General features: G+C 42.1%; 1 protein-coding gene across 1 annotated transcript in view; it reads right to left on the reverse strand.

Moving 5' to 3' along the window:
- LRP12 (LDL receptor related protein 12) overlaps nucleotides 1-20594 on the reverse strand; it is a 35759-nt gene extending 15165 nt beyond the window's left edge. The window contains exon 1 of the mRNA XM_082235581.1: nucleotides 20100-20594. Coding sequence (XP_082091707.1) covers nucleotides 20100-20517 — 418 coding nt within the window. The 5' untranslated portion in view covers nucleotides 20518-20594. The remainder of the gene's footprint in view (nucleotides 1-20099) is intronic.
- Nucleotides 20595-22309: the final 1715 nt, after the last annotated feature.

Genomic DNA, 22309 nt, shown 5'->3' on the forward strand with positions numbered 1-22309 from the left:
CGTTCATGGTGAGTTCCAGCACCTCTTTTTGTAGAAAAACAGCACTGGTGATGAGTACCCCCAAAGTTACTCTGCACAGAATTGCAGCCTCAGTAATTCCAGTTCTTATCTTCCACTTGTTCAAGCTGCATTTTATTCTGCATATTTTTGTTTAAATATTTAATAATTTTTATTTCATATATTCCTTTGTCTTAATACGAGCCTGAGACTTTGGTGGACCATCAGCATAAATAATAATCAAAAAATACATAGGCTAGGCTGAGAGATGAACTGGTCACCCAGTGAGGCTCACGGCTCTGTGTGGATATGAACCCTGGTCTCCCAGGACTTAGTCCAACTCTTTAACCACTACATCACACTGCCTGTAATAATAACAACTCAATAAGACTCCCAGACATAATCTTTGAAGATCCCCTTTTACTGTGTGGAGTGCAGTGTGCCCCAGGACACAATTTCCATCCATCATTTATCTTTTGGAATGTTACCACACAACCATGGAATCATAGGAGTGTAGAGCTGGAAGGGACCCTGAGGGTCATCTAGTTCAACCCTCTGCAATGCAGGGATATGCAGCTGTCCCACACGGGGATCAAACCTGCAACCTTGGCATTGTCAGCACCACGCTCTAACCAACTGCTCGGTCATTTAATGATACTTTCTACCAGTTTTCTACAGACAGACATTACGCTAACCCACTTGTAATTTCCAGGATCCCTCCCAGAGAACTCATGCTTCTCCTGCTCTTTTCTGCTGTAAAAAGCAGAGCCAGATTCCCTTACCTTAGTGTGTTCTGATAGTAGAACCAGTAATCAGGACTGACACTTTTAGGGGATGCTTTCCTTCCCTCTCATTGTTTATTCACTAAAAGCTGAACAGGTTGTGTGTCCCATGTGCTATCAGGCAGAAGAGGGCCTATAATGGGGCGACCCACACACAATATTTCACTTCTCACTATTCCTAATTACAGAAGGGTCTCCCACATTTAAGGGCTACTTGGAAGTGAACACAGAAATTTGCCTAAAGCAACTACCACGAACATTGTGTTACAGTTTCTGTATTTCACACAGTTGCTGATACACAAGAGACAAACAAGACTTTTTGAGTCTCAGAAAGAAGTGAGGTCACCTACAGATCTAAATAAGGTAGTAAACTGGTACTGTCGATTTTCCATTATACCTAACTTTTTTTCTTAACAAACAAAACTGTTTTGACCCACCTTTATTCTGACAGACTTCACTCCAAATAAGTATGCGACTATACTTGGAACACTTGCAAAAAAAATTACTTGGCTGATTCATAAAAAAGATGTATTTTCCATAAAAATTATGAATTTTATGGCAAGAGCGTTCCAACTACCGACACACATTTTAATACCTGCAATGCACAACTTGGTTGATTACATCTAATGGACAGAATCCAATATAAAAATAGGACAGGAAATGTGCCAACAGGGGGGCTTTTAGACAGAAACAAACCACTGCATTTAGAAGAATAATCTAGAGCTAAAATTCAGCAAAGGAATTACACTAAATAAGTACTAATGCCAAAAGAGATCTAGAAATAAAATAATCTTATGTAATATCATTGTTGGAGAATGTGACATGATTTTTGGCTTGCATGAACTTATTTATATTGCAGATTAAAGACAAGGATATTAGACTAGAAAACTTTCATAATTCATACATGTTGGTAAATCATCAGAAGGATGTCAAGCAAATTAAGTGCAGTGTGAAAGTGAAACCACTGCAAACATCAACTACCAAAAAATAGCAGACTTATAGACAATATCACAAACCAACATCAGGAAACAAATTCATAAAACTTCTACTGGGTACAAAATGGGTACCACTATTTATACTATTATTAAATAGAAACAAGGATTCAGAAATCTGTTCAAATAAAATTAGCATAAGCCAGAAAGAAACCAAATAAATCCCAGATACACATTTCTTAGTAAACTACTTTCAGAAGTAGCAATTGTGAATTTTTAGAAGAGAATGTCTGCCAAAATCGAACAGCACAGCTGGAAAATATTTGTTCCAAGTAGACTGTTGACAATAATCTATTGGCATATTTATCTATCACTCTTCATTGAAAATTTCAAGGTAGTTTACAACCATCACCATAAACACCAATATAAATTAAACCAGAAAATTTAGAAAACCAGAAATACTAAAAGCTAGACAATAGACGTTGCAAATACTTGAGTAAAATAAGTCTTCAGTGAGGTATTGGTACCTGTCTGGCATCTAGGAGGGAGATGATTCCAAAGACTGGGAGCCACTATAGAGAAGGTCCTGCCTTTGGTTGCTACTTGACTCAGTAACAAGTGCTATGACAGTCCAATGCGTTAAGCTATGGCATCATATCCTTGTGGCTGGATGCTCCAGTCAGCCTAGCCACTAAGTTCTGCACCAGCTACAGATCCTGGACCAATGTCAATGGAAGCCCCATACAGGGCACAGAGCAATAATTCAAACTTGAGGTTACCAATGCGTAAGTTATCATGGCCAGGTTGTTCCAATTCAGGAACTGCCACTGGTTTCAAAAAGGCATAGAAAGTGTAGCAACGTATATATTTCTAGCTCAGTTCACTAAGCTTTTCTTCAGCAGCAAAGCTGAGCAGCTCAGGAAGGGCTTGCCAGCTTCCTATGCTTGTGCTGGCATTGTGTTTTAGCATTAAACTGGAAGTGCAGAAGGAAGTACTAACAAATGTAGTCATGACAATACAGTGGTACCTCAGGTTACGAACTTAATTCATTCCGGGGGTCCATTCTTAACCTGAGGGGCGCTTTCGCTAATGGGGCCTCCCGCTGCCGTACGATATCCGTTCTCATCCTGGAGTCAAGTTCTTAACCAGAGGTACTACTTCGGGGTTAGCGGGGTTTCTAACCCAAAGCGTTTGTAACCCGAAGTACCACTGTATCGGCATTCTCTCATACCACCCACAATTTTCCTTGTCTCCCAAATCATAAACCGAAGTCAGAATCTATTCCTCATATTATAGAATTAATGCATTAGGGACATTTTCCCACAGAAACTTGTACATTCAAGAATCCTAGACAAAACAAAAAAATCTAAAAATGAATTTTGTTGTTGAAGTGTATACAGCTGCCCATTATGAGGGCAATATCTACTTCAAACATTTTAAATTCTATAAAAATCTGCATTACACAATTTTAAAAGAAAAAACCTATGAGTTTTATTCTAAACAAAACTGATCTAATACTTGTTTGAAGTTACTTGATGTTTGATCTATTACTTGCTTGTGAAAAGAACTGAACAAAACTACATATTTTATTAAGAATACTACAGACTCTGCTTTACTGGTAGGTTTGCTTGAAATAGGTTTGCTAAAACAACTGTTTAAAAGAAAATCCTCATGAGCCACACTGGCCAGATGTTTTATCTGGAATAATATCAGGGTTCGACTGTAGCTCAGTAGTAGAGCTTTGCATGGAGCAGGGTCTAGGTGTAATTTGCCCCAGCATCTCCCATTACGGCTGGAAGTAAACCCTATCAGAAATCCTTGAGAGCCACAGCTAGTCAATGTACACAATGTTGAATTAGATCAGTGTTTCCCAAAGTGGATGATACTGCCTCCTGGGGGGGGGGCACTGAAACATTTCAGGGGGCAGTAGTATCCTCAGGTGCAATAGGGGGCATTGAATAAAAATAAGGGGGAAGTGAAAGTATAGTTTTGAAAAACTGTTCGCACATGTTTCATCTTCCAGGGGAGCCCTGACCGGTTTTTTCTGAAAAGGGGGCAGTAGGCCAAATAAGACTGGGAACTAGATGGACTAATGGACTGACTCTGTGTAAGACAGAATTGTATTTGGAAACATTGGAAACTTAAAACTGTTTTTTTCCATCTCCTGGACATTTTTATTATTTTGTTATAGTTGCAACCTTGTTGTTTTTGTTGTTGCGATGATATTGTACCCCCTTCCCTTTGTGTATTTAAAGGTAAAAGTAAAGGGACCCCTGACCGTTAGGTCCAGTTGCGGACGACTCTAGGGTTGCGGCACTCATCTCGCTTTACTGGCCAAGGGAGCCGGCGTACAGCTTCCAGGTCATGTGGCCAGCATGACTAAGCCGCTTCTGGTGAACCAGAGCAGCGCACGGAAACGCCGTTTACCTTCCCGCAGGAGCAGTACCTATTTATCTACTTGCACTTCATGCTTTCAAACTGCTAGGTTGGCAGGAGCAAGGACCGAGCAACAGGAGCTCACGTCACAGGGATTCGAACCACCAACCTTCTGATCGGCAAGCCCTAGGCTCTGTGGTTTAACCCACAGCACCACCCGCGTATATTTGCAAGGCTTTAATTTATTTTCCCTTGTATTTTACTTACCATTATGAAAATCAATAAATAGCTAATTAATGTAAAGAATACAAAAAAATAGTATTTGTCAAGCTTGCAGTTGAAAAACATGCTATCAGCAAGAGTCACTTTTAAAAACTGCTAATCAGTTAAGAGTTCTGAGAGTTTTTATTCTTAAATGTGTGTGTGGTGAGAGAGGATTCATCATCTGGAATCAAATCAGCAAGTTTTGATTACTTTAGTTTGCTGTGTCCCAAGAAGACTAGACTGCACAGCTTCCTCTAGGCATTCCTTTATCAGCTACTTCAAAGCATTCTCCAAGAATCAAAGCAGAAGTATGAGCATCTGACTTTGTATAGCTAGTTTCTGAAGATGAATTTCTAGTTCTCAGCAACAAGTTTTTCACTGCTTTTCCTAAGTAATTTGATAAGTATTGTATAGATGTATTCAGATGTGTTTAAGGTAGCACACATACAACTGTTGGAAATTTCCATTCCACCTTTAGTTGCAGACATGGAACAGTTACGTGTCACATGTCTGTTTACATTCCAAAACAGTTTGCTGGGAACTTCCGTTGTGTATAGCTTTTGCTTTTGCCTCTCTCTCTGAGGAAACGGAAAGAGAGATGACATATTTATTTTGTCCTGATTTATGCTTAATAAATCCATAGCTTGTTAGTATGTTTCCACAAGCCTTTTGCCTCTTGCCTCTTCTGTTTGTGCAGTATGCTCTGCCGATATAGTGTGCTCAGGCTTTGAAGTCTGAGTCGCTGATTTACGTTGCACCAGAGGTCGGGGGTTCGTCACGGCTGGAAGGGCATGATCCAGCTGGGGGCTAGCCAGCTGGCATTTTGACCCCCGAAGGATTGGACCATTGGAAAGGCTACAGAGAGTGACCAATAGGGAAAGTAATGTGAGGCTCAGAAAGCAGTTTGGAACTGTACAGATACTGACTAACACCTTGTATGCTGCCAAATGCTATGTAAGCTATAGTGGTGGTCATGTTCATGTTATGCTAAACCATGGCTTACTGAGATGTGGACAAGCAAGAACAAGCCACAGCATGTCTCAAGCTCACATGCACATACACTTCCACTCCCCTATTCCAGGATGACAACTTCAGCAGAAGTGAATTTCAGTTTTGCTGAATCTCACCTTGTCTACGGTGGTTTATTCCTAGCTATAGCCAGTTTCCAAAACTGAAATTAGGTATTGTGAGGGATAACCTATGAACCCTGTTCCACATGACAAAGAAAGCCCAAGTGAGTGAAACTAAAAGTAAACACTGCTGAAGACTTCCTCCCATCTGTACAGGAAGTGGAGGGAGCTGAGCGTTCACGAGTCTGAGGTTTGCTACAGATCCTTCCTGCTCCTGAACGTTTTGCTAAACCATGGTTTACTGTGACATGTGAATGCAACATTTTATGAATAAAATAAATGTTCATGTTGTACTGGAACAGTCTGTTATGTTCCTCCCAAACCTCTGGGAAGTAGGTTTTCCACGGGAATTATTTTCTTAACAGACAACTTTAAAAGGCTCCAGAGTTTTATGTATTGAGTATGTATATTCCTGAACACAGCATTTATTCTAATTAGCAACTATAGACAATGACTAAAGACTAGATGGATGAACTACCATTATGCAACAGCTTTTTGAAGCTAAAGAAATTTTACTTTTTTAAAATACAGATTTTCATTGCCATTACACTTCAAAGTACAGTCCCCATATCACACTCTGTCTCTTGCACACATGCAGACACTCATGCATCTCACAACCACTCACAGAAACACGCACACTGCAAATATGTCTCTCTCCTTCTCTCTCACAGACCACATTCATAAATTCTCATTCCTTCCCTCTGTTGCATACACACCATACATAGATCTCTCCACTGCAAGAATTTTTTAGTGGGCAAAGCAAAACACTGAAAGGATGGAACAAGTTAATTTTTCACACAAATGTGAAGTGGTTCTACAGAAGAGTCCAGTCTTTTCCTATTGATTTTTCTTTCCTTCAGAGAGACAGATTATGCATTGTGATGTTAAAATCATACGGCTGTATCTTATGGTGTCTCATCTACTGGTTGAAGCATCTGCTTTTCAATAAGTCTTCTAAAATCTTTATCCTAGTTGGCAGCTGTCCTGGATTTGAATTGTTTTTATGTAAGTATTGTTGTTTTAAAACTATTTCTATATTTATAGTTTTTTAAATTAGTTTTTATTGCAGTTGTTTTTAATTGTTTTTATATAGGTAACAGTTTTATACATGTCATTATATTGCAAATTGCTTAGAGTTGCTGAAATGTGTCTCCCCCCCTCCCATTCCATTGAAAGATGCTTCCTGCCAGTGGATACCACAACTGGATACCAATCACTGATTTTATCTTGCCAAATTGAAGTCTCTTTTCTCTGCAAAATGTATCATAATAACACAAGAATTGCCACACTGCATCACGCTGATGCGTCATCTAGTTCAGCATTCTCTGAATACAGTTACCAGAAATACACTTCATGAGATCAGGATGGTGGCTAAGCTAGACTACCACTAGCTGCTGAGTCAGCTGCTGACCCTGCGTCAGCAGCTGTGTTTTATATGAAAGTTCTTAAGTGTTTTTGATTATTCTGGCAATAATTCACTGACAGACGGTTCCTAATGATTTTTTTTAAAAAAGCTATTTATGCTCATATTCAAGCTGCAGCAATTACTACTAGTAGTAAACATTTATACTGTATAGTACTTTAGTTTTCCCCTGCACTTTATAAACTTAATTGGGTTCAAATTTAGTAAGCCACAATGGACCTGTGTCAAATCCAAGTCAAGTTCTCTGTACAGCAGGTCTCAAAATACATCATTCTTTTTCTTGTATGATCCAATAAATGTGGGGCCCTCAGTCATTTCATGGTCAAGCAAGTCTTGAACAGAATTATTCTATTATTCATAATACATACCATATATACTAAAAAGGATTTTTGCCATCTTAGATTGACAGTAAAAAAAATTAAACTTGGCAAATAAATTAATATAATAGTTGAACAAAAAGAATGTCAGAACAGACATCCTCACTTAACCTTTGATTGATTTCCCATTTTGAAGATTGTAGCTTATGAATAAAATTAAAATCAGCTACTGTGATTTTTTTTCCAAGTTCCCAGTCTACAACTTACTAAATAAGCCATGAAATAAATACATAGCTAAGTTGGAGTCTTCAATAATCCCTTAAATCCAATTCTTAATAGTTCAGTTCAAAGTCTATGCTTGTTAGAAATTTGCTACCTTTGAATTTACTACCATCTGCCATAATATTGAAAACATCCCGCAAGTGCTAAATACACTATACACAGCTATAATCACTTAAAATATGTTTGCTCAATATGTTGAATTGTATCTATGCATCTGTCACTTCCAGCATACCATACCGTATAATAATTAATCATATGCAATGGTCAAGTACAATCTAAAACAAGTTCCCTGGTGGAATCAGATACATTCTGGCTGATCTCTTTGTCTCGTAAAGATGGAAACTGGACTCCAATATTATGTCAGATGGGGAATGGGTAGAGGAGGAAAACATCCTATGAGACTTACAGAGCTATTCTATTCTATTCTATTCTATTCTATTCTATTCTATTCTATTGTTGCTTTGAGAAAAAGTTCACAACAGAATCCCAGACACTGTCCTTTGGCAATGTAATATCATAATGTACCCTTAGGCCATTCTCTAAAGTATTGCTATATCTTGTTCCTCCCCTTGTCCCACTTCACTCAGTTCAATATAGAATGCCTTGGCTAACACCTAGTTCCTTTATTGCTATATTCATGACACCTCTCTCATTATGTCTTTGAACTATGTTTTGTCTTCCAACGAAAGTCAAGTTCTAATCCTTCAAGCTTTTAATCTTTCTTATCATATCTCTTTTGACCAATTCACTATTATACTCTTAATGAGGCACCACTTGTACACTTCAGAGTGCCTATGCTGGCATCCAGTTCTGCTAGTACAAGGATGTCTGTAGCTGAAACGTTGTCTGCCAGACTGCTTCTTTCCCACTTAGTATTAAACTGGGAACTACGGTCCATACACCCTGAAAAGCAAACTGCACAAAAATGAAAAGTGTTTTCCTGCTTCTAGTTTAGCTCTATTTTTGTCCATGTCCTCGATACTAATCACAGCTTGTTCTCTCTAACAAGGAAAAGCTGGGACTTCTTTGAAGGTGAGTGGGTGGCAGTGGCTCTCAATCTGCAAGGAGGATAGACTAGAAGGAGTTCTTCAACCACAAGAAAGGAAAGAGACAGAGGCAAATCACTAATTCTATACACTAACAACCTCTTAAAGAGACAACAATGTACAGAATATTAATTATGTTTACACTAGTATGGGAACTGGAAGTCAGTGGGAGCACAAAGAGGCTTCCCTTTAGGAGCAGGCCTGTGAAATCGGTCCTATGTTTTCCCTTATTCTATGTCTCCCACATTCTCTGCTTTGTGCAAGTTAATTTGATATGAATCAACTGTCTTTATTCTCTTTTGCCATGGAACTGCCTTCCTCTATAAATAGCATTAAGCCACCTCCTTGAAATCCTTTGTATCACCAAAACTTTCCTGAGCCACTCTAGTTTCATTTTTTCCTGCTATTGAGTTAACTCTTCATCCTGGCTATGCAATTTTTACTTGCCGGATAATTTGGCCTTATTCTGTCATCAAGCAATCTCTACATTTGTCAACAGAAGTAATTTAATATTTTTATTCCTGTTAACTCCTTATATACATTTACAATCGGTATTTACAACAGTTCACATTTCTGTTCCTACACTGGAAAGGAGTCTATAGTGGTGCGTGAAAAAAGGTATGTCATTAAGTAAGTTAAGAACTGGTTGAGAACCACTCTTAAGTTGTTGATTTAAGAAAACCAAGACAAAATGAAAGAGAAGAACAGAAGAGTAGCACTGCTGGATCAGGCCCCTGTCCTATCTAGTCCAGCAACCTTGTCTCACAATGGCTAACCAGATGCTTGTGGGAAGCCATCTTAGCTGTGAGTCCTGGAACATCTGCTCCCTGCCTTGCAGGCCTTTTCCCACCTGACCTGGGAGGACAGGACCCTGACTGACTCAAGCTACAAAAGCCGAGGTTGCTGGACAGACTGTCGGGTTGGGGAATTGTTTGAGGGGGGCGTGTTGCTGTTGTTTTTGTAGACACTAATTCATTTGTATTTTTTATTTTTAGAACTTATGATTTATTTGGCATTTTTGTGTGTTTTATTTATTGTTTGAAATTATGTAATTTTTTTCATGTTGTAATCCACCTTGAGCATGGTTTTAACTATGGAAAAGCATAATACAAATAAAATAACAGATGGATGGAAGCCTGCAAACAGGAGCTGAGCAGAACAGCCCTCTCCCCTCCTACAGTTTCCAGTAAATGGTATTCAGAAGCATGCTAGAGGCAGAACACAGCCACCTTCGATAGCCTTTATCTCCATGAACTTGTCAAACCCTCTTCTAAAACCATCCAAATTGGTGGCCATCACTGCCTCTTGTGGGAGCAAATTCAATAGCTTAACTATATGCTGTGTGATGAAATACCTCCTTTTGTCCAACGTTCAGCTTTATTGGATGTCAATGAGTTCTAGTATTATATGAGAAACTTTTTCTCTGTCTGCTTTCTCCATGCCATGCATAATTTTATTTACTATCATGTCACCTCTTAGGCGTCTCAAGGACTCCTGTTTTGCAAAAACAGTCAAAAGTTTTTAAGAATTTGATTTACCATCAATATACCAATATTTGAGAGCTTCTTTTCAAATAAAGAAAACCCCGAGACACTGTCTCAGTCCCTTCTCAGCTGCCTACCAACTTATCAAAACAAGTTTGACAAGTGAGGTGTCAACAGGGGTGGAGTGGGGACGTTTTCTGGCTTAATTCAACAGAATCCATTTCAGCAGCTTTCAGGGTATGAAGCCATTCAAAAAAATTTTTTTATAGCTTTGTAACAGATAACACAGATTTTTAAGATTTTTATAGGAGCACTTTAACAGATAACACAGATTTTTAAGATTTTTATAGGAGCACTTTAAAAGACTTATAGCCTTGTATTTTTCATCCACAGAGAACAACTGTTGAAGTCAATGGGAATCCTGGGTACCCTAAAAACATTTAAGACCCCTGTTCTCCACAGCTAACATTTTGTAAACTAATAAAATATGACCTAAGTTTCTTCCTCACTAATGCAAGTATCTGTGCTCGGGGCCTACTGCCTCAAATATCACAAAACCCTACCACTGAAACTGTAGCTGAATTTCCAGTCAATGCCTTTACTTGTAGGCACTTTGCTAGAATCAATCAACAAAGATCTGTTCACTAAAAAGGTGAATTTTTTTTTTTTACATATGCTTTAGCTATCAACACACCCTTATCCAAAAATATTTAAGAACAAGCCATTCCATTCATTGAATGAAGGAGGGTTTTCAAATCTTTTAATTAGAAGGGGGCGGGGAGTCTGATTCGCTTGCAAAGGGCACAGTCTATTCACAGAAAGGAGGAAAATAAATATTTTACATGGTAGAATTCAAGAGCTATAGCTACACTGTGAGTATAGGTACAATCACAATCTGTTAAATCCCTCTTCACCCACACTTCAAGCATCTAAGGAGACAAAAATACCTTGCGCACACAAACATCATCATACAACCACAGCTTGAAATGATAATAGCACATCACTAAAAGCAAGGCATTAAAATCAGTATCTTTAATAGAAGCGGAAACACAAGTAAGACTGGTGTCTGTCATACTTGGTGAGGAGAAGGGAATTCCAAAGATTGGGGACCACAACAGAAAAGGCTACCTTCTTTGTTGCCGCAAGATGTACACCTGCAGCCACTAGATCGGGGGTCGGCAACCTGCGGCTCCAGAGCTGCATGCGGCTCTTTAAAGCCTTTGCTGCGGCTCCGGGGCGGAGGCGCGAGGGGAGGGCGCGAGGGAAGGAGGCGAGGGGCGGGCGCGAGGGGAGGGCGCGAGGGAAAGAGGCGAGGGGCGGGCGCGAGGGAAGGAGGTGAGGGGCGGGGGTGAGGGGAGGGCGCGAGGGGAGGGCGCGAGGGAAGGAGGCGAGGGGTGGGCGCGAGGGAAGGAGGCAAGGGGCGAGGGGAGGGCGCGAGGGGAGGGCGCGAGGGAAGGAGGCGAGGGGCGGGGGCGAGGTGAGCGGAGGAGGCGGAGGAGTTAGTTGCCTGAAGCCACTGTTCAAAACTGGTCACTGTTTTGAAGGGGAGTGAAGAACACACACTCAAAAAAAGTTTATTATGTTTATTATGTTTACTGATTTATGCTTTGTGACTGTTTGAGGTGGGGGTTTTTTCTTGGGAGGCTGGGCGGCGCGAAGAGAGGGAGGCTTGTGGTAGCGTCGGGGCTTGTCTCTAGCAAAGTAGGTCCTCGCTATTTGGTCACATGCGCAGCATTGTGGCTTCGGAGCTCCAACACTTGCTTTGCCGGCTGCTTTCAAAAGCGTCGGAATCAGCTGTGCTGTTGCTGGGTAACCGGATCGTCCCAGCAGCCATCTTATCTGCCCATGTGGTCTTCTGAGGCGGCCGCCATCTTACTATAGGAAATTCCACGTGGGAGTTAGTTGCCTGAAGCCCCTTTTTAAACTTAAGCAGGGGAAAGTTTTTGGGGAACGTTATGCAACAGCTTATTGCTGGTCTTTGTCGTCCCGCCTTTGTAAGCAGGCTGCATTGAAAGGGGGCATATACACTGGTCACTGTTTTGAAGGGGAGTGAAGAACACACACTCAAAAAAAGGTAACTTGTTAATTTAATGTTTATTTCTATGAGGAGGAGTAATTCTGAGGGGTCAAACAAAGAAATAATAAAAAGTGTCAAAAAAGGTATTTTTATAATGACGAATGCCTCATTATTATATATTATTTACATCAGGCACTGATTATGATTTATGGTACACTGGGGCCCTGATTAATTTTCTATGGCATTTTGGGGCATTGGTTATTGGGCATAGCACGTTGCGGTCGCGTGGAATTTGTGCTTTGTGACCGTTTGAAGTGGGGTTTTTTTCTTGGGAGGCTGGGCGGTGCGAAGAGAGGGATTATTTTTATAATGACGAGGATGACATTGGGCCCTCATTATTAATTATTATTTACATCAGGCACTGATTATGATTTATGGTTCACTGGGGCCCTGGTTAATTTACTTTGGCATTTTGTGGCATTGATTATGCAGTCGCGGTTGCGTGGAATTCCACGTGGAGTTAGTTGCCTGAAGCCCCTTTTTAGTTGCTTGAAGCCCCTTTTTAAACTTAAGCAGGGGAAAGTTTGGTGAAAGTTTGGTGAATTGCTGCCAAGGAGTGTGGTGGAGTCTCCTATTTGGAGGTCTTTAAGCAGAGGCTTGACAACCATATCTCAGGAGTGCTCTGATGGTGTTTCCTGCTTGGCAGGGGGTTGGACTCGATGGCCCTTGTGGTCTCTTCCACATATGTATGTGAGCAGGTCTTCTCCAACATGAACTATATTAAAAACAAACACCGATCACGCCTCACAGATGACAGCTTGCAAGCCTGTGTGAAAATGAAGGTGACGTCTTACAGCCCTGATGTGCAGACACTGAGCACTGAGGTTTAGGAGCAAAAGTCCCATTAACCTGGTTACCTGGTTGTAAATTAAATATTTTAATTAGCTATTAATTTGTCCTTTTTTCTTGAGATTGACAGCTGACTGCACGATCCTGTATATATAGCATTAAGGCCAGAAACAATATATGCAGTGTTACATTTGTTTTAAATGTTGCAATGTTTTTGAGGCTCCCAGTTGTTGTTGCTTTTTCGGAAACGGTCCAAGTGGCTCTTTTTGTCTTAAAGGTTGCAGACCCCTGCACTAGATCAACCAGGAGGGCCTAATCTACAGATCTTATTGAATGGACAGACTGTGTGAGAGAAGTGCTGTGAAAGGGGAGAGGAAAGTGAGCACTAAGGAAATCAGTGTAAAGGCTGTGCCATATATCCCTGCAGCTGTGTTATAAACTCAGATATATAAGCTAGGCGCCAAACGCCACCTTAAACCTAGGTTGTGGCTACCACAACAGAATGTCTATTTGCCAGGGTGCTAGACTAGATGAGCCTTGGGGTCGCTTCCAACACTACAATTCTGATCCTATGACCTCAGCTACACTGCTTGGCTGTAGCTTGCTCTTACAACCATTTACTAGTCCCACTATGCAAGAAGGAAAAACACACACAGTGGAAATGGAATTAATGATGGACCAAGGCAGCGTTTTTTAAACTGGCTCGATGTCAGAAATCTCCACATAGTCACAATTAGACCCACACCAATAGTAAAACGTGCCAGGGAATTTCTAATACTGCCCTGCATATTGTATTTCTATCATTCAGCTTCAGGGTCACTAGCACAGAACACCATAATGCAGGACAACATCAGAGGTTGTAGCTGGTTTTTTATGCAATCCCTGCCATACTGGATGGCATGGTCAAAGCTGCCCTGGTACAGCAGCCATTTTCTCCAGCTCCTTCCTTCCCAAGTGGCTGATGTCACTTACACTTGTGGGCATCAAAGCTTTTGAGGACTGTGACTCAAGAGCTAGACTTTTAAGACTGTAACCTATGTTAATGCCTCTAATTACACACTGAATTTCATTAGAACAGGAAATACGTAGTTTGCTATTTATATTTAGAAGAAAAATCTCCTGAGAAGCCACCCATGCCCATTTCCCCACTGCTGCAGTGATGGGGTGGCCTCTTAACAGATGCACAGAACCGAGTTATATACAAAGTTTAAAATGTAGGCTATGAATGGGCCAGTTCCTAAAGGTATTGTTTGGATGTTGTTTCTATAGAAATTGATAATATTTACTTTCACATAATGCACTGAGGATTATGATCAAAACATGGGTTTAAGTAGGGTCACACTGTGGAAGTTAAGAAGAGATCCCAGTAAGAGGCTAAAAAAAGCTTTCCTTGAATAAAAAGGAGAAAAATTTTAATAATTGCACAGCTATTGCTAAAAGGTGAATTCCACTGAAGGTTTAAAAACAAGCACCATATTAATAGTCTTGCAAACCCAATTAACTAATGCGGGTGCTCCACATGGTCGCAACTAGATCTTCATCAAAAAGCTGAGGCTGCTGAACAGACCCTTGGGCTGGGGTATTGTTTGTGGGGTACTGTTGTTGTTGATGATATTACTCTTTTGTACATATATTTTTAGACCTTAATATGATTTATGTGGCAACTGTTCAGTTTGGTTGTAGGCTTTTTATGTGTTTTATTTATTGTTTGACTACTTTTGTTATATTTGTAATTATGTATCTTTTTCATGTTGCAAGCAGCTTTGAGCGTGGTTTTAACTATGGTGGCATACAAATAAGATGAATGGATGGATGAGAATAATCTACACACTTTCACATACATACAGTATGGATACAAAAACAATAAATAGATATTCAAAAAGTCATACTCTGAAACCAAAGTTACTCTGAGTATGATTTAACTGGGCACCACCCACTGTAAAGAAAGGCTAGTGTTAAATCTTAAAAATTATCTCAGAAAAACTGGTCAGCTGGAGTAATAAATCTATTTGCACAAACATAACTTCCTCTCATACTCCCTGCAGTTAACATTGGATTTAGTTCCCTGCATATATTTATGTTTTATATTTTTTCATCCTCTGTATATTAACAAAAGCACTTTATCAGAGACTAGACATGTAAAGCACTTCCTTAAGTTTAAATGTGGTGAGCTGTGTCTGTCTGTTCCAAGCACTTCAATTCAAGAAAAATACTGGTCAAACAGATTAAGAAAACAATAACCAAGAAAGTAAATGTTTTTGTTTGTGCCCTGCTGAGGCTAAAATGATCTATGGGAATGCTTCCAGGTCTATGAACATAATTGTATTTTACTTTATGTCCCTCTGGAAAACAGTGGGTTTCTTAAAAACCAAGCTCCTGTTTCCTTTAATGTGGAGAACAGATATACAGCTTTAGCCAATGGTATGAATAGCGATACTATTTAACACAAGTCTTGCTTCCTATGGATTTTGGAGATCCCTAAGGCCTTTTATACATAAGAAGTTTTAATGGATATGATCTTACTGGTGCCAGGCTTTTCTGCATTAAGTGTGATCACATTGCATACTTGTTTCTTTACAGTCATAGTAAGTCATGCATCTTGTTTTGGTAAGCATAAGTTCAGAACCGAAATTGATCTGTGTTATTCTGTTTTTCTTATAGAAGTATTTTAAATATCGAGACAGGATTTCCCTTTATATAGGAAGAAACAGTACTTCATGTAGTCAGCAGGCCAGGGACAACATGATCTTCGTGATGTTTGCAAAATAAGGTGGTCAGTATTTATCAGGGTAATTTTAGAGGAAAACTACCATTACCTATTTTGGACGTATGCTACAATAAGACTGCTTGCTTCAACTTAGGTTGCACATGAAAAAGGAATAAAGTAACTGAGGTAAATTGTTTAAAGTAAATTGAGATCTTTAGTGCTTCCCTGCTCCCTCAGAGAATAATTATCAGTGTTCCCTTGGAAAAGCTAATTACTATTAAACCAGTTTAAATCTGGTATGGATAAAGCCCAAGTGAGTTACCTACCACGTCCACACCAAGTGTGTGAAAACAGATACAACATTCTCATTCCTCCAGGCTGCTCAAAGTTTAAGAAACAATGGACAGCACAACTTGCAGATATACAATGCACCCTTCCTTCTCAAATATCTGGTAAAGTATGGCTTATGAAAGTGTTGAAAGGCAAATGATGCTTTTTGGAGGGGGAAATGAGTTACTTATCACTTAAACCTGAGTCCATGGTCTTACACCAAATACACTGAATTGAAGCCTAATTTTCTATCTAAGAGGGGTGGGGGTCGCAGTGAACAGTAACTTGACTTTTAAGGTCATGCAATAATAGTTACTCACATACAGTTAGTCTGAGGGTCTTCTGGCGGTTCCCTCACTGCGAGAAGTGAGGTTGCAAAGAACCAGTAAGAGGGCCTTATTGGTAGTGGTGCCTGCCCTGTGGCACATCCTCCCATCAGATGTCAAAGAAATAAACAACTATCTGACTTTTAGAAGACATCTGAAGGCAACCCTGTTTAGGGAAGTTTTTAATGTTTGATGTTTTATCATGTTTTTAATATTCTGTTGGGAGCCGCCAAGATGGGCAGGGTATAAATAAAACAACAACAACAACAACAACAACAACAACAACAACTATAACTTTTGGGTAGCAGCATCACCACCACAGGGGCAAGACAGCAGCAAGGTCGGGTATGAACAGTCATATTGACAGAACTACCGTATTTTTCGCTCTATAACACGCAGATTTTTTCTCCTAAAAAGGAAGGGGAAATGTCTGTGCGTGTTATGCAGCGAATGTGTGGTCCCTGGAGCCGAAAAATCGGGCAAAAATCAAACCGCGCTTCAGGGAGCTGGGAAACCTGAAAGGGAAACCTGAAAAGAGGAAGTGGGTGCATTCCTGCATTCTGCCTCAGGGTCTTACTGCCCACCCTCTCTGTTTCCTTACTGTGTTTGCTCAAACGGAACAAAGAGCAGGGAAAGCCCCTCCCCTCCAGGAAAGAAGAGGGGAAAGCAGAGTGTCGTTCCTTCCTCTCTGTGCTCCGTTCCTTCCTCTCTGTGCTCCGGTGCTGCTGAAAACATGCAGGTGGGAGAGAGAGAAAGAGAGAGAGAGAGAGAGAGAGAGAGAGAGCGAGAGAGCGAGCGCTGGCTGGCTTGGGTGGGTGCGTGGGGGAAACTTTTGCCTTCCTTTTCTCTCTCCCGTTATACCCCACTCCTGCATTCTTAGCCCTTCTGTGTTTTTCCTTCCCTCCCCACTTAAAATGTGGTTAAAAAGCATGGATCCACATGGATCCTCAGGATTTTTGCACTGGGTCACCCCAAATTCACCATCAGAGCACATAGCATGTCCATGGCTACAGCCTGCCCCCCCCAAAATCATGCACCCACTGTTGCCTGGGGCTGCAATGGTGCAAAAATGTGGTTAAAAAGCATGGATCCACATGGATCCTCAGGATCTTTGCATTGGGTCACCCCCAAATTCACCACCAGAGAACATAGCATGTCCATGGCTACAGCCTGCCCCCCCAAATCACGCACCCACTGTTGTCTGGGGCTGCAATGGTGCAAAAACGTGGTTACAAAGCATGGATCCACATGGATCCTCAGGATCTTTGCATTGGGTCAGCCCAAATTCACCATCAGATCACATGTCTGTGGCCACAGCATGAAGCACAAAAATGATACATCCACTGTTTCATTCAGAATGTTTTTTCCCTTGTTTTCCTCCTCTAAAAATGATGTGCGTGTTATGGTCAGGTGCGTGTTATAGAGCGAAAAATACGGTAAATGCTTCCACCAGCACATCCATACAGTTCCAACTTCACCAGTGCTTCACCCATCCATGTACACAACAGCAGTACTGCTGCTGGGAGGTTATAACTGCAGCTCTACCCCACTGAGTGAGCAACTCCTCTTTCAACATGTTGTACCCATTTATAGCTATTAACCAGACATCACGAACATTTCCAACTTATTGAGAAACACTACTTTTGCTTTGTAATTAGCAGTCTTTCTTCTGACAGTTCTGGGCACTTAGTTGCCATCTAACTTTGTATTGGTTTGTGACCCTTTTCTTCAAGCAAGTCGTTTTGTTTTACATCCTTGCATATGTACAGAAAAAGAAGAACTTCATTAATTTCCTAATTATGAGCTTGTCTGTAAGCAGATATAACTATATAGTGTGAAAGACATGTGAGATGAATGACTAGTTTATACTACCTAGTGTAGTATAAATGATTTATTTAGTCAATTAATACTAATGTATTGATTGTTATAGCAACCAATTAAAATTTCACTTTTGTTCAGGAAATATGTGAATTGAGAAATGGCAAACTTGGATTTTACTTTCAGACAGCAACCAGCATGCCCAGATCTAAAATAAACTTAATATTATTCAGTCATACAATCCCTTACATCTGATCTGTGGGTGAACAAAAATCGGAGAGAACTTTCACAATTTGGAAAAACCTTGAATGACCATCTTGACACTACTCCTGTAAGCCAATCCCCCAAACGAAACTGAACCCAGGCCTTCACTTGTTGGACCACAGCAACTCTCACAAATTGTTAGACAACATACAAACAAGTTACATGAACTGCCATCTCTTTACGTGTAGTCTAAGTAGAGTACAGTGGTACCTCGGGTTACGTACTTAATTCGTTCCGGAGGTCTGTTCTTAACCTGAAACTGTTCTTAACCTGAACCACAACTTTAGCTAATGGGGCCTCCCGCTGCCGCTGCACCGCGATTTCTGTTCTCATCCTGAAGCAAAGTTCTTAACCCGAGGTAATATTTCTGGGTTAACAGAGTGTGTAACCTGAAGCGTATGTAACCCGAGGTACCACTGTAAAAGCAAGCTTTTCCTAGAGCATTGTTGCACATTACAGTGTAGGTCCCTCCTTGTACAAAGAAACTTATGGTGCCACCACTAAGTTCCCTTTGCTGTAGAGCTCAATAATATTAAGACATATGAATATATCTTCCACTGTCAAATACACATAATCCACTTAAATCAAGTATGCAGTGGAACCTGACAATTTAGGGCCATCATTTGTTTGCACTCCAAGGCAAATTGTTGGCTAGAACACCTAATAAAAATACAAACAAGGCCAATGGAATTTCAAAATCTGGGGTTACTCTAGCTACAAGTTTTATGAAACTGCATGTTTTGGTTATGAACCTAGTTGTGGTGCTAATGGCATCCAAGAAAGGTGACAAATGAAGGGACAAATCATTCAGACATTCAGGCACATGCTGTTGAGCCGGGGCTTCATTCCAATTAACTATAACCATTTTTATGTTGACATTTTATATAGCTGCCTACTAAAAAGTGTTGAAGGACCACATCTCATCTGGTTGGACCACTAGTAAAGTTCTGCATTCAGAAGGTCCCAGGTCCAGTTCTTGGAATCTCCAGGGCAGGGCAGGGAGAAAAGCCCTTGTCTGAAATCCTGGAGAACTGCTGCCAGCCAGTGTAAACACTGCTGAACTAGACGGGCCAAAGGCAGCTTCCATTCTTCCCAATAGGCGTGGGTGGAACAAAACTAAATTTGGGAAGAAAATGGTTCAGTCGGGCCCCACTTGTTTTAAACCAGCGGGCTTTGAGCATATACAGATTTCCACTGTGAACTTCTTTTCCTCTCTCCCACCGGCCCCAATCCTACGCCCTGACAACAAGACACATGAACACCCCAAGGGGCACGTTGTTTCGTGCGGGCGAGAGGGTCACACACACAAAACAAAGAGGCAGGCAGACTAGCTGGGCTAAGGTCCCAGCCCTCGGCTTAAAACAAAACCCTGGCGGAAGAAGAAGTAGTCGCCTTCAGCCCTGCTGCTTTAAAACTGGCAAGACTGATGCCCGAAGAACAAAAATAAGCAGAATGAAAAAAGGGCTGTTTGGGGGTGGGCGCCTCTCACTCACCTCCCCACCCCAGCGTTGAGGAAGAAAAGGGGGGGGGGTAAGCCAAGAAGGGGAAGAGGAAAACAAAAACAAATCAAGCCTTTTTCCTAAAAAGCAAACGGGGGGGGTGGCGGGGGAAGGAGAGATGAAGGCTGCCTGCTTTGTCTCTTCGCGCCCCTTTAATATAAGGCCAACGGGGGCGACAAAGGAAGCAATGGAGCCGGCTGGCTGGCTGGCTGGCTTCCTCGCCCCCTTCTCCTTCCTCCCAGAGGCTGGTACCTACCACAGCAGGAGGCGACGAGGAGCAGGAGCTGCGCTGACCTCCAAGCAAGGGACCCTTTGGCGCTCCAGCAAGGGGCCATAACACCGCCACGGGGGGGAGAGCGAGAAGAAAGAGCCGGAGTCGGGAGCCCCCGCGGCCACAAGCCCCGCTGCCGGAGGAGGGCCCAAGCGCCGCCGCCGCCGCCGCCTCGCCGGCCAAGACTCCCCGCCGGCCCCCTGGCTGCTCCCTCCCGCGTCGCTCTCTGCTCAGCCCGCCGCTGCTGTGGGAGCCATGGGCGGCTGAGGCGGCTGCTGAGGCGGCGGCTGAGGCGACGACGACGACGACGACGACCGCCGGCCTCCGGCCTCCTCTGCTCTCCGGTCTCGGGCAGCGCTCTCCTCCGGCGGGCAGGAGGGGCTCCGCCGGCGCATCTGCGCATTAGAGAGCCGAGCCGCTCTCTCTCTCTCTCTCGCAGGAAAGCGGCTTCCCTGGGCGGGGAGGGAGCGAGGGAGACCCAGCCTCTCGCCCAGACGGAGGAGGAGGAGACTGAGCGGGCTTCGTCCTGGCCGCGCACTGAACCGCCGCCTCAGTTTCTCTCGGGGCTGCTGGCCGCTCGGTGACCCTTTGAACTCAAGGAGACAAAAGCAGCGGGAGTGGGGGGGGGGAGGAAGGATGTTTACTCCGAAGTAGCTCAAACACGGGCAGGGATCCTGCCCTGGCTGTTTATTCGGAGGTAAATCCCCATGGGGCGCTAGGGATGTTCCCCTCAGAGAATTTGAGAGGGAGCACGCGCAGCCCCGATCCTCTGCAAGAGCTAGGCGATCCTAAAGTTATTAAAAGCGATGGCCTCCCGCAGTCCCAAGGGGCAGCACGTAAAGACGAGCCCGTGGTGGATCAGGCCCACCTGAGCCCGCTAGCCTGCACATCCCACCCCCCGCGCCAACCGCATAAAAAGCTCACGGGCACCCCTTTCCCCACTTGCAACTGGTGTTCAGAGGCCCATTGCCTCCGATGCTGAAGGTAGAACATAAGTCATCCTGGCTAGCAGACTTGTCCTCCATCATTTATTTATTTCCATTTTTGAGAGGGAGAAAAATATGCAGGTAAATATTGAGGGTAAGATATCCTCCTTCTCCAGTGAAGTCACAGGCTCCAAAGCAATCCTGAGTTAACTCAGATGTCTCACTGAATTTATTTTGATTTACTGCCATGAAAGTCACTTCGCCCCCGAGGCGCACTCTGGAAACAAGCAGATGCCAACAACTGCCATTGAAGCAAATGTGCATATAGAATTGCATTCCTTGTATGTGCACCAGTTCACATCTGATGTACACCAATGAAGGAAAACACGCATGCCTCTTATTTTGATTCTGTTTGGGCAAGGGACCACATATGATGCTACCTTCTTTTCTTTCCAGGATGCTGATACATTACAGCACTGCAGAGTTAGAGTTGTGTTGTTTTGCACCAGTTCAATTTTCAACCCCTTGAATTTTCTGGTAGAGTTTTTTTTTCTTTTGGTAACAAATAATTTCTAGTTAATTACTGAAGTGGCTTAGGTAGCGTTCTCACAATGCAACATTATCAGTAGATGTTAATCCCTGTGCACTGTCATTTTGAATAGCAACATTAATGCACTGGGATGTGTTAATAACAAGATTTCTGCAAAAAGGAAATATTGGTTGCACCCTCTGGAAACTTAAGACACAGCTAGCCATCCATACAGTACTGCTGTCTGAGGCAAAGGAAAAGATGGCTGCCCCACCAATCCATGTACAGAAGCCAATTGGACTGGCAGTTACTCTTATTTCAGGACAGGCAACAACAATAGTGGGATAGTGTCCACCACACCAGAGAGCAGCAGGCTAGTTATGGGAGTGCAAGACAGGCCACATGGCATGTACAGCTCTGCCCTCCAACAGATGTGGCACAACCAGGGAATTAGAAAGCTGTTGCTGCTGGCCTCAGCGACTGTCACCTGATGGTAGGGCTGGCCCTGCTAAATTCTATTGAGATGCTCATATACTATATTTCAGGATCTCTCTTTGCTGAAATTCTCTGCTTAATTCCTCTGCTTTTCTAGTCTTTGATTTACCCATCTTTTTCCATATTTTTTATTATGTACATCAGCTTCTTTTCTTTGTTGTATTCGCTTTCATTGTTTTGCCTTTAAATTACTCCTTTCTTTCAGTCCGTTGTATTTTTCTCCTCTTTCATTTTGATTGTGTTCA

This window comes from Podarcis vaucheri, assembly GCF_965113315.1.
Source record: "Podarcis vaucheri genome assembly, chromosome: 8".
NCBI classification, from domain to species: domain Eukaryota; kingdom Metazoa; phylum Chordata; class Lepidosauria; order Squamata; family Lacertidae; genus Podarcis; species Podarcis vaucheri.